At 43.6% G+C, this 16,060-nt stretch overlaps 1 protein-coding gene across 7 annotated transcripts in view; it reads right to left on the bottom strand.

The window, feature by feature from the left end:
- plekha6 (pleckstrin homology domain containing, family A member 6) overlaps positions 1–16,060 on the bottom strand; it is a 206,347-nt gene that overhangs the window by 15,912 nt on the left and 174,375 nt on the right. For 3 of the 7 annotated variants that reach the window (XM_047025028.1, XM_047025025.1, XM_047025030.1), the window contains 11 exons: positions 9,954–10,138; positions 6,968–7,528; positions 6,335–6,839; positions 5,675–5,761; positions 5,300–5,353; positions 3,547–3,615; positions 3,294–3,374; positions 3,003–3,152; positions 2,279–2,374; positions 1,982–2,093; positions 786–919 (listed from right to left, as the gene is read on the bottom strand). In XM_047025028.1, coding sequence (XP_046880984.1) covers positions 786–919; positions 1,982–2,093; positions 2,279–2,374; positions 3,003–3,152; positions 3,294–3,374; positions 3,547–3,615; positions 5,300–5,353; positions 5,675–5,761; positions 6,335–6,839; positions 6,968–7,528; positions 9,954–10,138 — 2,034 coding nt within the window. Of the gene's footprint in view, positions 1–785; positions 920–1,981; positions 2,094–2,278; positions 2,375–3,002; positions 3,153–3,293; positions 3,375–3,546; positions 3,616–5,299; positions 5,354–5,674; positions 5,762–6,334; positions 6,840–6,967; positions 7,529–9,953; positions 10,139–10,723; positions 10,740–16,060 lie in introns of those variants that run through there. The other 4 variants (XM_047025027.1, XM_047025031.1, XM_047025029.1 and 1 more) reach the window with 3 other exon arrangements.

Below are 16,060 nucleotides of genomic sequence, written 5' to 3'. Positions count from 1 at the left end.
ATGCAGGCTCAGGTGGCGGTCGCGTGCAGTAGCTACCGCAGAGTAAACAGAGTAGGGGGCATACCCCACTCCCCCTTGTGACTTCCACTCTCGTTGCCCATTGGCTTATCGATTGGAAGTGAATAAGGCTACTTTATGAAATGTTTTGGGTGGCGATTTTTTAAATCTAGGTCTACATGAAATTCTGCAGCTGTTTAAATTCACTATTATTTATTTATTTTCCTCGGAGGGGCACTTTGACTCGAGGAGGGCAAACGGGCAGTTGCCCGGGCAACCTTAGCCATAGCGTGTGCACGTCCCTGTTGCTGTATTTCTTTGGTCTGTACAGGGTCCCGCTGGCTGCTTTGACCATTACCAGGTTGGAGATTTGGGTCAGATGTCATGTTAATGTTTTGGTCACTGCCTTGTTGGGCCAGCATGATTAGGTCTTTGACTAGACTTCGGATCACCCAGCTACATCCCAGGGCTGAAACTTACATGGGGGCTGTGGCTGGAGCCCAGGGGAGAGTCACCCAGGTCAGTGTTTGGGCCTCTTGGGTTGGACCTGGGCTTTGCAAAGGGACTGGGACTAGATCTGTGCCGGATACTGGGACTAAACCCCAAGGATGGGATGGTATAAAGTCCCATGGGTTAGGGCTGGGTGTAGACCTCAGGTGAGGGACGGCACTAAACCTCATGTGGGAACTAGGATGCCACCTTGGGTGGGTGTTGGGGCTGGACCCTGGGAAGACGGCGGGGTGGCGGCCCAGGTAGGGGCATGGGTGGGAAGGGGGGCCGGTGCTTACCTCCAGCTGTTTGGATGGGGATGCCTGGCAGCCAGGCACTGGGGAGAAGGGGCTGAGAGGGCTGGTGAGGCTGATGGAGCTGAGGGGACTGGCAGGACTACTGGTGCTAAAGGAGCCAGACACCCCGCTGGCCACTGTGGGAAGAGAGCGGAGGGTCAGGCGGTCAGGACAGAGTAGAGAATAAGAGGTTGGGAATGAGGGAGAAAGTAACAGGAAGTTATGTTATAGTCAGAAGGAGAAGCAAAATGAACTTGAGTCATACATGGTCAACATAAATAGATACAGGGTGTCTACAGGTATAAACAAGTTCAATTTATGACTTTTAAGAACTGTAAATACAACTTCTAAATGAAATTTAAGACCAAACTTACGATGGAAATACAAATCAAAAGCGGAAATATACAGTAATATTTCCAAGTAAACACACTGATGTCTGTAAAAACTTTACAATATGGTAAAATGACAATAATATAGCAAGTGAACTGTAGATAATTATAGCGTTTACATTGTTGCTAGCGGTGGAAATGGTGGAGCAGAAACTAGCAATTGCAGGCTGCTGGCGTGCCTTCATGTAGTCTGTGTTTTTTGCTCTACAAGTGCGATACCACCGCTCTGATCCACATTGTCCCAAGTTTGAAATTCTTCTGACACATAACGCAGTTCGCTTCATAAGCATTTCCAGGCACCAACCTTAACCAAGAATACTTGTTCTTTTCAAGCCATTTGTTATTGAACTTGAATTTCCCCATGTTTCTAAGTTGAGTGGCTATCAACCTGTATGACCTGTATTGCCGATGCTTTATGTCATCAAAAGCTGCGCAGTCGACTACGCTCTGACCTAACCATAGACAACGCAGCGCATAGCCTACTGGAAAAAAATATTTGACTTGGCAGAACAGATTGCCTGCATTTTTGCAGTCAGTGACATGACACAAAAAAAATTAAGACACATCCAATCTGAATTTAAGACAATGTACTTTTTAAGGCCTTATTTTTGGGGAAAAGTGATTTAAGACTTTTTAAGACTTTTTAAGGACCTGCGGCCACCCTGAGAGGGTCAGACAAAGAGGGTAGTGAGACGATAGACAAAAAACTGTAAAACCTCTACTTTTTAGAAAATGTGTCTACTTGTATTTTCCATTTAGTGTCAGTACCACTGCAACATGTGGTGTCACAGTGTGGTTGTGGTGTCTCACCTCGGTGCTTGGCAGTGTCCGTGCCTCTGGACAAGTTAGTCTTATGCAGTCCCTCCAGTACATCCTGAACCCTCCAAAACTCCTTCTGGATGTGTCTGTGAACCAACTCACTCTGGACACACAGGGAGAGAGAATGACAGATAAGTGAGGGGAACACAGCCACCCATTTACCTGATAAAAGCAGCCTATTATGTGATATTTTTTACCTCATAATTGTGAAACCCACATTTCCTCTGACTGAATATTTTCAGACAATTGAATGGATAGCAGATCTAGGTGGATGTGCTCTGTGTTCACCTGTCCGCCTGCATTGAGCTGCTCCCACAAGTCACCGTGGATGGCGTTGGCTTCATCCTCCATGGCCTCAAACTCCATACGTGCAGTTGTCATAGCCTGGGAGCAACAACAACAACAAAACATGCCTTTAGACTTCAACCCACAACCCTGTACGTTCATACTTGGAACAAATTCTCCATTCTACACCAAAGGTCATTGTAGACGATGCATATAATTTGATTAAAGCCTTAAGTCCCACACAAGATCACAAGTAATCTAATCTAAGCTTTACATAGTAAGAGCATTGCTGGTATTCATAGTTTAAAGATTAGACAACAGGGGATCCTTATATGTTATTCCAAAGGTGCCTGCTAAATCAATTTTTGTAGTTAAAGATGAATCCGTACCACACGGAGTAGAGGCCTAGGTTTAGATAACAGGTCTATATTTGAGAAAACACCATGCAAGACTTTGGTCCCAAAAGAATAAGCTGGAAGACCAAAAGAAAATAAACTAAAAAAAAGGATCCATTAAGGTGCTGTGTGTCCCCAGCTTTACTTAACAGCAGGGGTTATTCAGCTTGAAAAAAAAAAAAAGGTTATATATTGAACAAATACTCTATTACAATATAATATCTTCAAAAGTAAAACCCACAGTGGTGTTTCTCTCCAAGTATTTAGTTTATTTTCTTTTTTGTGGACTGAGAATGCATATCAGTGTAAATAAATGGGTTTCTTTTACGTACACTGGAGGCCTGTGAGAGCTCTCCTCTGATGTTAATGAGCTGGTTCTGAAGAGATTCCTTCTTCAGCAGCAGCTTCTCCCTGGCCAGAGGCTGCGCCGGGTACGTCTCCATTTCCTGGTGTGTGGCCACTAGCGCCCCCTCCAGACAGTCCTGGGAACCGCAGGTCACAAACCACACAAAGAGATTTCTGGCCATTTGTTTGATCAAAGATGTAAAAAAAAAACTGAATGTATCGATAGCTACCCAACCAAAACCCAACTATTGAATGTATCTAGTGCTATCTGTACTTACTTTGTCCATTCTCAATCTGTGGACCACAGCTTCCTGGTCCTTCAGAAGTCTGTTTTGCTCACACAGACGACCCAGAAGTTTCTGTGCAGAAAGAGAAAGAAATAAAGAAGGAGTAAAAAAAAAAAGAGATGGACACAGAGTATGTTTGTGTTTAGTGGGGACTGTTGTTTGAACAGGAGGGACACAGTGTGGTGAGTTGTGGAGCATGTGGATGTTGGCTGAAGAGAGTGGGGCCGGGGGGTTGTGGTCATACACTGGTTTCAATCTCGTTGAACTTCAACATTGGATGAAGGTCCCTGTAGACATCGTGGAACGGAGGCACCTGGAAACACAGAGATCACATACACTCAGAAACCACACCAATCACCATGGAAACCTGTTGCCTCACATGGGATCATTCCTCCAGGATTCATACAGTCACACAACAAGGACAGCTGCCTCCCCAATCCACATGACCGCCAAAATCCAAACTGTTGTAAACAACACTTTCAGTGAACACCGCAAATAATCTAAATACCAAAACCATCTTAATAATATAATAATATGTTTGGATAAAAGCATCACTAAATAAAAATGTAACAATGATGGTTAGGTTATCATATAAACTTAACAAATAACATATGTTCTTTGCTATGTATATATGTTTTGTTGTTAACAGACTGCAGCATCATCAGCCAATGGGGTGAGCAACTGAAATTAAACCTTCCCCCTGAGAAAAGGTCATATCCTTGTCATTTATGACTTTACGAGTGACATGATTTGATAGGATGTGACAGGGGGATGAGGAATCACAGTGAAGACAGAATTGGAGACGCTAAGCAACTACAGACAACAAACTCAGTACTGCACAGAAAAGTCACACTGTGGTGATGGGTAAAACAGTCCAGCACTGTAAAGGAACATAATAGCTTGAAAAAAAAGAAAATATTTATATTTATATTACTGTTGGAAAGCACCCAATAAAACATGCATGAGAAGAGGACTGGAAAGAGGAGAGAGGCAGGCTTGGGTTGGTGACACTGGCCTGGTAAGGCTTAGGCTGGTGACACTGGTTAGTTTAGGCTAGGCTTAGTAACACTGACCCAAGTTAGGCTAGGCTTGGTAACACTGGCCCACATAGATCCTTTTATACGCATAAGAAAACATTAGCATGTAACCACCTTTCCAGTGAAGTGTGGATGTACAGAATGTGTGTACATGAATGAATAATGCCATAAATTATGCAACATCTAGTGGATATGGGCTGAAAAAAGTACAATATATTTACGGAAATGAGAAGATCCAGACATATTTAAATGTCAATCCATCGGTGCATTGTATCTTATAAATAAGACAAGTGAAAGTATCGTTATGTATGTATATAGTGGGGGATATGAGGTGTAGGTACAGCTCAGTGTTAGAGCACTTGACTGCAGATCAAAAAGGTGCCAAGTTAAAATCTGTGACTGTGCCTTTAGATAAAAGTGCCTGCTGAATGATCACACTGTTTCTGATGATCTAGTTGAAGCCTGCCTCTCAGGGCTCACCCTGGCCTCTCTTACTTGTGAGAAGAGCTTTGCTCTAGGGGAAGAATGCTCCACCATGTGTGTGACCATGTTGATTAAGTGATCCTGGTTGTTCACCTGAAGAACCACCACGCATGTAGAACACATCAACTTGAGAAATGCCTATCCTCAATATGTGATATTGGTGATACCAAAATTGCCATCAAAATGTCTTCAACTTTACAAATGAAATGTAACATGACAGACAGGTTAGTAGCTACTGATTACTGGACGGTGTAAGTGGTCAGACACTGATACAGGGCGGTGGGAGACTAGGAAGCAAGGATAGAAAAATAAGGAAGGATGCAAGGAAGGAATAAAGGAGTATGGGGGAGGGAGTGAGTAGAGCCCTCTCTAGAGGTAAGCAGTTGGATGACACATCTGTGGATCTTTTCTTTAGTGCTGTGTCAGAATGGAAAGTGTTGCAACAAAAGTCATGTTATGGCGCCCCTAGAAGCCTACCTGTTGGTCTAGATATTCCAGCTTTCTCTGGAGTTGCAGGTCTAGTATGTCCTCCTATGCCACATAGCGGTAACAAGAGCAGAAACAATGACGAAAGAGCGATTGAGTGCAAGAGGTGTGGGATAGCATGGAAGAGAGGAGAGCAGAGAACAGGGGAAGGAAATTTAGAAAGAAAGACAGATACCGACAGTGGACATAGGGTTATAAACATGCACACTGTGTAGGCAACAGTAGCAAAGCATGTTACAAGAGCAGGTAGATAGCTGTAGACGCCAATGACAGTTGTGTGTGGTTGCATATGTACACTGAATGTGTGTATAACTGTCACCTTAACATAACTAGTTTAGCATCTTTTGTTTGACAAGTGGCACATACCATTTTGCTGTGTAGAGAGGGGGAGGCGGGGTAGTTACAGTGATATGGTCCTTGGCTGAGAGACATCCTGTCCCCAGGGTAGTCATACTGAAAGAAAATAAATTGTCATGATGAGATAACAAAATACAAATAAAAAGCACTCACATTATTGACAGGAAGGACACACAAAAGAACAAGTTTAAATAATCACACTTACATATGCCTACATACACACACTTTTTAACTAATGTTTTGTTATTTTAACCACTAACCCTAAGGCCTAAGCTTAAACCTAACTCTAAACTTAAAAAATAATTTTAAGTCAAAAGAGGGTCAGCATTGTGTCAGCAAAAGAGCCCCACAAGGTAAACCTTTTGACGCTTTATACTTGCGAGGACATTGGTCCAAGGGTAGTTAAACAACACACACTCCTGCACAAACCTTTAACACATAGGCGATTCTAGGTTTTAAAACTGGGGGTGCAAAGGGTAGTGGTTTAAAAGCATTAATGCTAGATAATCATTGGCGTAAAACAGACCATGACAGAACATACAACTCTGACATCACTTTAATGTTGTTTCATCCCAACAGTAGGGGGTGCAAATGCACCCCCAGTAAAATCGCCTATGCCTAAACATATACATCTACATGCACACACACACTCCTATACTCCCCCCTCACCTTGGGGGAGCTGAGAGACCTCCTCAAGCCATAGACAGAGGGGTCTGCATAGATCCCCTCCTCCCTCATCCTGCTAGGTAGCTGATCCAGCCTGGCCGAGGAGGACCTGGCGGGGGACACAAAGCTGTGGGGGCCTGGCGAGTAGGGCCCCCCCGAAGACGAAGACGGGGACCGGGGCACCGAACGGGAACGGGGCTGGATAGACAGCCGTCTCAGGGAGTTCTGTGCCGCGTCCATGGGTCCCCGGTAGTAGCCGGGCTGGGCCCAGGGTGACTGTGGTGCCAGGCCGTAGAGGGCAGGGCCGTCCCGGAGTGAGCGCTGCTTCTCTGCCTCGGCCCAGCGGGGGGGCAGGTGGTCGTAGCTCACAGCGGACACAGAGCAGATGCTGTCGGGGCGGACCCCTGGAGGGTAGAGGGGGTACTCCTCCACATAGGGAGGCACCCCACCGTAGACACCGTAACAGTCAGAAGGCACGCCTCGGTTCACTGTGTAGTACCGTGCGGGGCTGGAGAAGGGGGAAAGTGAGAGTGTTCTTATAAATACTCCAATAACTGTCTGCCTGTCTTACTATCTATCTATCTATCTCTTCATCCCATTGCATTGTCTAAAAGTAGGAGGTAATTGGAGGAGCACCTGTTCATGTCTTCGTGTGCGGCCAGGCCTCTGCGCTGGTTCACCCACTGCTGCAGCTGGGTCATGGAGCTCTTCCTCTGGGCCATCCTCTCAGGAGCGGTCCTGGGCACAAAGCCCCGTCTCAACACCACATTCTCTGGTTGCTCTCCAACCCTCAGCCCACCCCCACCCTCCGCCGGACACTGCGGGGAGCAGACATTGCCATGGCTACCCGGCAGAGGGGCGTTGGCGTGGTGGGGGTCGGTAAGTGCTCTGTAGTTGCTCCAGCCGTTGCCTTGATGGTGAGGTAGAGGAGGTGGACACGACCCAGAGGAAGGTCCGCCTCTTCCTCTGTCTCCAACCTTGTCTTTTTCTCCACAAATGTCTTGCTCAAAGTGGGGGGTGGAAGGGGGCGGGGTTTCCATGTCATCAATCCCGTTGATTTGCGGATGTGTAGGAGTGTGGAGGTTATCTTCTTTGCTGGTGTGTGAGTGTGTGTCGGGGTGCTGTGAGTGTGTGTCGGGTCCTCTGGTCCCCATGGTATGGCTGAGCTCTGCTGTGGGCGCGGTCTCAGAGTTCATCCTGTCAGGAAAGAGGAGTGATTAGAAGGCAATGTACATGTGTGTTTGTCCATGTGTGTACATGTAAGTGCATGTGTGTGCAGGTGTGTATGGGGCATATTACGTGCCTGGCACAACTGCACACAGTGCATGAGTACCTGTTATAGTGAAGTATGTGTACTTTGGTGAGTTGTAGCAAACCCCACATGAACACTACACCTTATAGTTTGGAAATATCTACGTATTAACAACTTGGTTAAGATATTAAGATGTTTTTTCAGAATAGCAATCCCTTGTTGTAAGCTAGCCTAAATAACTGACACGTCTAAGCGCAAAGGTGTGTGCAGGTGTTACTGTGCTGAAAAATAGTATGCAAAGCACTAATAACACCTGCCTATACGCACGCCTTTGTGGTGTATGTCAGGTCTAGTGTACACTACCCAAACGTGCAGGCGTCTTCTAAATACGCGTGCACATCGCCAGCACGATAAGTGTAATAATTAGCCTAACTGAGGCCTGTTCCATAAAGGCCGCTCAAAGAAGTTGGATTTAAAACCCCAAACCTGACTTGCATTAGATAAATTAGTCAAGCGGGGCTAAAACGGTTCCATAAAGGCCAATTCCAGCTCACATATTCTTACTAATTCAAGTCAGATTTAAGTAGTCAAGCTAATTGCGCATGCACCCTATTCTTAAGCAGCCCGAGAGGTGGATGGATCATAAAATCCACCACGGCAAAAGCAATGCACACGGCCACGTGACTTCTTCCAGAAAGAACGTTCCCTTTAAATCATGTCCAATGCAGCTCCCTCATCCACCGCTTCAATCAAAATAAAATGACACGCCATGATTGACGTGAAGTCTGAACGATAGGCTACGTAGATCGAGGACCTTTTTAGACTTTGTTTTGCAATTGTAGGCTACTGTTAACAATTATATAGCTATGATAATTATACTCTGATAATTTAGATTGAGATATAGGCCTATGGCTGATGCCTAAACATATGAAATCACAAACTACCATAGCCATACATTTAACGGCTATGGGTGTAGCCTTTCAAAGCATTGTTCATCATTGTTTTATTCATTAGGCTAAATGTTGTAGCCTATGTAGGCTATTTAGGTTGATTTTCTATAAATGTAGCCTACATATTGAACTGATTAGAAAAATAAAATTTCTGTGGTAAATCATCGTTTTCCCGTTGGGTCAGTGTTACAGGAACGTCTGGTTAAGCAAGAACACGGTCTAAGCCTGACAATTAGCCTGCCCTGGACCAGGCTAGTTTCAAAGCATAAGTTACCATAGTAACCGAGTTCGAACTACGTTGAGCTAGGGTGACCAGATTTGAGTTTGTGAAAAAGAGGACACTTCGTCGCGGGGGGGGGGGGGGCATTTACTCCAGTGCTTCTGTGGCTTTCAGTGGTTGTTTAATATCTTTAATGTGTCTCATCCATATATTAATGATTAATGCAATAATGATAACAAATACAAAATTCTAAATAATAAATTGTTTATGGTCACATATTAACAGAAGAAAATTAAGACACTTTTCAGTCCTCCTCATATATTCAACAAAGGCGGCAAGGTGCTCACATTGTTGCCAGATTCTCACAATCATCGTATTTGGAGGATAATTATCGTGCATCTGGCAACACTGAAAAGGCGGTTGACCAATGACAGTTCTCTCTACGGTCAGAGCTCGCGCAAGAAGGTGGAACGTAAGGGAGATAGCCTACCCTTCCAAAACTTGTAAGGCCGGGCGTAATAATTTGTTTGTCAAAGACCCAGAGAAACACAAATATCCAACGAGGCAAAATCCCGGACGATTTTGGAATCCCTGCCGGACGCATTTTTTAGGTCTCAAAAAGAGGACATGTCCGGGTAAAAGAGGACGTCTGGTCACCCTAGTTGAGCTAGCTTTATGGAACCGAATGAACTAGAAATTAGTCAGACTAACTGACATAACTCTGGCTTATTTGGTAAACTCGCTTTATGGAACAGGCCTCTGGTCAGTTGGGGGTAGTTTAAAGATGCAAATCTATCGTGCCTCGGTCAATCAGTGTATTATAGCATCAAATATGTCTCCTTTATAACCCACGGATATCAATAAAAAGAGGTGTTCTCTGAACCCACCAATATTAGCCTAATGGTGTCCCCATGGACAGAATATGGGTTCCTTCACCCAGTTTGAGAACTAGCTGCCATGGGTATATAGCCTGAACTTTGCTTTCCTTTTTGTTTTGGAAGGTTATGTTTTGTCAATTTTGTTGAGTGAACCTGCAACCCATATACAGCTTTAGCATTTGTGTTGTGGCTTTTGCGTTTGTGTTGTGGCTTTTGCAGAGCGTTGACACATCTCGACCAACGTATTCGTGAACCCTTTGCATATAAACCGTATTGCGCCCCTTATGAGCGCGTGGGTGGGTGTATGTATGCGTGCGTGTACCTTTGTGTCGGCTGTGGCTGGACCCACGTGGCCTCGCTCATGGCCGCCACCCACTGCTCCTGCTCCTCCTGGCACTCAGCGCTAAAGTAATACGTACGCGTGCCGGCGTGCTCTGCCTGCACACAGAACACAATGGCACCCTTCAAGTCTCCTTTCTCCTCCTCCTCCTCTTCCTCGTACCACACCTGGGGACAGGACAGACACAGAGGGAGGTAGGTGGGTAGAGACAGAGAGGGAGATAGAAAGATATAGATGTAGAGCAAGAGAAACAGAGATAGGGAGAAAAAGAAACAGAGAGGGAGAGAGAGAGACAGAGAGGAAAAGAGTGACAGAGAGAGACAGAGAGACAGAGTGTGAGAGAGGTAGAGGAAAGGTGACGTAGAGACAGAGAGGGAGGGAAAAAAAGTCGACAAACATTAGACTAGAGCATTCATCAAAATCTAGATTTCTGTCTTATCTTCTTCGTCGGGTGCCTCTGCGTTATCTTCATCATCATTGTCATCATCCCCCAAGTCATGCAGGCAGACAAAACACAAACTCATGCACGACAGCAACAAAATACACGTCAGATTCCTCTGAGTGTTGTGTGAGTATCAATTACGGTAAACATTATGAACCAAGGAAAAGAAAAGCATATCACAAACCATGTGTGTGTGTGATAGTGTGTGTGTGCATGCATGAGTGTGTGTGTGCTTGAGTGTGTCCAGCATGCAGACCACCACAACACCCATGCAGCTAGGTTGAGGAAAGAGTGATTGAATGCTACCTACTTCACACATATCTCCTCTGTGGAGTTTAACAGAGGCAAAAATAGAGGATGGCTATGTTCAGGGGTCCTCGCAATGATGGTGGAGGGAAGGAGACAGAGAGACTGGTTATAATGAGGTTGTTAGGACAAGGGTCAAAGTACAGAGGTCAGAATGTTGATTGGTCAACATTAGGGTTCAGAGTTAGGGGTAAGGGTCTTTAAAAGATTACTTTTAGAAACAATCCTGAAAGATAAAAATGGGGGAAGATATCCAAATTCCAAATGACATGTAATTTATTGTTCAGGATCCGGTTCGACATGTGTGTCAAATGCTCTGACCAACCACTGGGGGGCATCAGAGACAGACCCATCTTGGAGAAAGGCATATTAGAACTGAGAAGGTATAATTTCTGGGGAAAATGTGGGCTGTGCTCTTTGACTGGTTAGCTGCTGCGATACTCACACAACATAAGTGTAGTAGTTAGCTAGCTCTACAATTTACCAGAGCTAGGTCTGAATCTAGGAGCAAAATGAAGCACAGCTGCCAGCTGTAGGTATATGCAGGTAGCAACGCTCGTGCTAAATAAGTATTTAGCTGACCGGCTCCATGACGCCGGGTAAGTAGGGCTCGTGAGACTGCTCACCAAAAGTACCTCAACTTTCCTAGACTTTTAGCTACGGTACAAATGCTGAGGGGTCGCTGATATTGCTGTCTGTCTTACTAGAACGTTGTATCAATGTGTCATTGCTGACGTGCGATGTATGGAGGATTATAGGGGCCAAAACTAAATAAATAAATACTTGGATAAATAAATAATTATATAACACAAAGCTTAAATAAATGACACAAAATATATAAATGTTACATGCATTTGTGTGTATATATATATATGTTTACGTTTTCATGTGTTTACATTTATTCATTTATACTTACATTTATTTATTTATACTTACATTTATGTATTTATACTTACATTTATCCACGGTGAAACTTCCTGCAGCAAAATAAATCTGTCGTCCCCCCGTCACCAAGTCAGGGGGCGGGTCAAAGCCTCTGATTGGTGGTTCAACTTGAATCGACTGCTTTTGACTATTCCAAGGTGGCAGCACCTTGTGCGGATTCAATGAATGAAACATTGAATGCTACAGTGGTCGAAATGTTGGCGGAAGCTGAAGAGATGGAGGCACCTGCCAGTTCACTTTTTTTTTACATCATATTGAGAGCTTCGCTGAAATTATAGGAATGATATTGGCCCTAACTGACAGACATGAATGAAAATGTGTTCACGATCCTCAGCGAGATGATACAGCATAGGGGTGGGCATATCGATCTTAAGACCGACAGTGGCCGGGTTGGGAAACCCGGCAACTATCGATACCAACGTTGGTATCAATAGCCTGATTGATAGCGTGATAAGATCGATACTTAAGTTTCATTCCACACTGAGTACACAACTCCCTTTACATCATAGTGGTTGTGCAAACACCGTCTAACTTTGCTCAAACTCACTTTGCCCCTCCACTGCTTTTCTAAGCCCAAAGTATCGGTATTGGCAATACTGGCCCTGTATTTACTCCTTGGTATCGGATCTATACCACATCGTGCAGTGTCGCACACCCCTAGCAGCTGTAGAGTGAGGCGATAGAGGATCCCTCTAGCTTGAAGAGAGCTTGATCGACTGGTTGAGCCTGCCTGGTGTGTAATACTGTTCATTCACCAATCAGAGGCTTTGACCCGCCCCCTGACTTGGTGACGGGGGGACGACAGATTTATTTTGCTGCAGGAAGTTTCACCGTGGATAAATGTAAGTATAAATACATAAATGTAAGTATAAATAAATAAATGTAAGTACAAATAAATAAATGTAAGTATAAATGAATAAATGTAAGTATAAATTAATAAATGTAAACACATGAAAACGTAAACATATATATACACACAAATACATGTAACATTTATATATTTTGTGTCATTTATTTAAGCTTTGTGTTATATAATTATTTATTTATCCAAGTATTTATTTATTTAGTATTGGCCCCTATAATCCTCCATACATCGCACGTCAGCAACGACACATTGATACAACGTTCTAGTAAGACAGACAGCAATATCAGCGACCCCTCAGCATTTGTACCGTAGCTAAAAGTCTAGGAAAATTGAGGCTACTTGGTTCCACTTTGTACTTTTGGTGAGCAGTCTCACGAGCCCTACTTACCCGGCGTCATGGAGCCGGTCAGCTAAATACTTATTTAGCACGAGCGTTGCTACCTGCATATACCTACAGCTGGCAGCTGTGCTTCATTTTGCTCCTAGATTCAGACCTAATTATTTATTTATTTATCCAAGTATTTATTTATTTAGTTTTGGCCCCTATAATCCTCCATAGCGATGACGTTGTGACGTAAGGCTAGCACTGAGTTACCTTGTGCCACACAAGGCACTTTTTGCCACAAAAACTTATTTCAAGCCTAAACCGTCAAACAGAATTTGACGGAATGTGCTTGCGTCGGTTGCAGCCGGTTCTTTTTTTTTTTTTTACTATATCACCTCCGAACCTATTGGTTAAACTAATATCAAACATTTTGAGAATTTCCATGGGTGTACTTACATTTTACAACTAATATTTCTGTATATTTTTTATAAATATGCATAGTTATCATTTATGAAGATGGCATCGATTATAAAGCATACATTTGTTGCTGCTCATTAACACTTACTAAGAACACCAACTTATAAAATACTAAGATTAAAGTGTAGAATCTCTGAATCAAATTTGGTCGCACTGTAAAAAATCATGTCCCCCCCCAGATTCCTAGTGACCCCAATCCGTCCCCACCACTCTCCCTACGTAAGGCTACAAGCATCAATTCATAACTGCACAGCTGATTAGGCGATGTTAGCGTGTGTAACGTTGGCCACACAAAAGTACTACAACACTTTGTAGTATGCTTATTTTTGGTGAGTATTTTTGGAGCCGGCGTTTGTGCTTTTAGGCTTGGCGTTTTCCTGGTTGTCATGGAGATGGCGTTAGTAGCCCCGTTCGTTTGGCTGCTCAAAATCGAAATGTTTGGCTCGCTCCCTTTCATTAACCTATTGGTTGGGATCAACCAAGGACCAAAAAAGGCTCAATGGCATTGCTGTGTGCCATATTCATCAAGACAGACTTGACAAACTGGACAGACAAGACAGACAGCCCAGCAATATCTTCAGGGAAATAAAATGTGTTTTTGGGACCTATTGAGTCTGCTTCTAGAGGGTAAATTTGTTTGGCTTTTTTTGGGATAAATGTTGTTTATTATTGGAAAGAGAATTACAAAGAATATACAACCCTAACCCTTCATATACTAAAGCTGCAATAAACATTGCATATATGTACTGTATATATGTACAGTGTTTCCCACACATAGACTAATTAGTGGCGGTGCTCCACAGAATCAACACCGGCCGCCACATATTGTGTTTCGTAATTTTTTTATTTTAATACACGCAGCATATTCGTTGCATTTCTTTTCCATGCTCTCCCACACACAGTCACAACGTCAGCACACGTTAACGATTATGTGATATCAGCGAGGTTTCAGCATTAGTACCATAGCTTAAAGTTCAGGAAAGTTGAGGCTACTTTTCGCTAGGTACCTACGAACATGTCTTAATCTGCTAGACAGGTAGGTTCCCCTTTGTTCTTTTGGTGAGTAGTCTCACGCCACAAATTGCTTTCTAATCTGTGGGAAACACTGATGTGTATTCATATATATTACATTACGCAAAATAACTAATTAAGTTGGAATCATTTGCTGACAGCTTGGTCCCACTCAGTTCAAAAATTCCATCTGCACCTCTGGGTGCACCTAACCTCCTCGCATCCGCTGCCTCTCCATGAATGAAGCGTTTATTCTCCTTTGACGGAACTCACACTCATGGTTGGATCATATTGTGGTCTAAACCAATCAGAGACAGAGATGAGGCGGGTCTTTGCCTCTGATTGGCTGTGGTCCAGATATTCTTGTAGGCCTACAATGCTCTGTGCTGTGTGATTGAAATTACGACCTGAGCACCAGAGAATCAGCTATGGCAGACCACGGGCCACAACCGGCACATGCGCTGTCCCAATCCGGCCCGCGTGAGGTAAAAATAAATAAATGTGTTGAGTGGTAGTAAATATGTTGTCCTGAAAGACTACAGTGATCAGGCGATTTACATCTGTGCGCTTGCGCAACCTCACCGACAGTTACAGTGCGTTCACACTGCAGCGGGCGGTGCGGGGCATCGGCTTTCAAAATTTTTTCAATTAAACCAGGCATTGACGCTTGCATAGGGCATTGTGGGAAGGCGAGCGGAGAGGAGCAGACAAGCCCCCACCCCTCGCCACTCGGCTTGAAGCAACGGCCCCGGTGGATGTAGGTGGTATTGTATTCGTGTTTGACTTCCGACTCTTTCGGTCGTTTTTATTCTATTAACTCCAGTCAACATTTACAAAACTATATCCCAATAATTGTTGTTCAATTCTCGAACCTGGCTCATACTTTTTCATAGAATCATTTTTCCAGACTGACTAAAGTGGCACCCCATTTATTTGCTACGTCAATAAAAGTTGCCTGCAAATATGCTTGCGGATACTAACAGGGCACGAGCACAAAAGTTCACATTGGCCGTTAGCCGATTTACGTGGAGCTAAACGAGCCATAGACTTGTATTGTATGACCACAGGGAGAAATGGCTCGAGTTGCTTAACCTGTCGTAGCAACTTTAGCAAATGGTTGTCACACATACATGACATTTTGTTATATAGTCTATTCCCGTTATTTTAAAACAGATTAGATTTTTCATAAAAACGTTCATGACATGATGGCAAATACATTATGTTAAGCACGAGCATAGATTGGTGACATGTCTATCTGGAGCAAAGACGAAGATGAATACTTTAACTGATAACTACAATAGGAAATGATATATATTTAAATAATATTAGTTTTGCCTTTAGAAGCTTTTGTTAAACACACCTATTGTTCTTTTTTTGATCTGCCATCAAGCCAGACTGCTTTTGTGGGACAATGAAGGTCCTCAGTGACTATAACTGATGGAAACGTCTTGTAGTATAGTTCTGTTAATATGGCCCTTTCAAAGGCAAATGTTCAATTAAGTATAGTTTAGACACACTTCTAAAGCTTTTATTTTGAATTTATTTAGGTCACGTTATATCCATTAATAGGCGTTTGGTTTTGTAGGATGAACAAGTAAAAGAATACAAGTCACCAAGAATGCCAAAAATACCCGGAAATGTTCCTGTCCGCCTATCAAAGATGCATCGGATGGTGACTTGACCAGCGAGAACGCTTCTGATTTACCAGAAGTCCTTGC

The sequence above is a fragment of the Hypomesus transpacificus genome, chromosome 9, assembly GCF_021917145.1.
Source record: "Hypomesus transpacificus isolate Combined female chromosome 9, fHypTra1, whole genome shotgun sequence".
Taxonomy (NCBI): domain Eukaryota; kingdom Metazoa; phylum Chordata; class Actinopteri; order Osmeriformes; family Osmeridae; genus Hypomesus; species Hypomesus transpacificus.
Note: the sequence above shows the minus strand (reverse complement) of the source record. Positions and strands in the feature narration are given on the sequence as shown.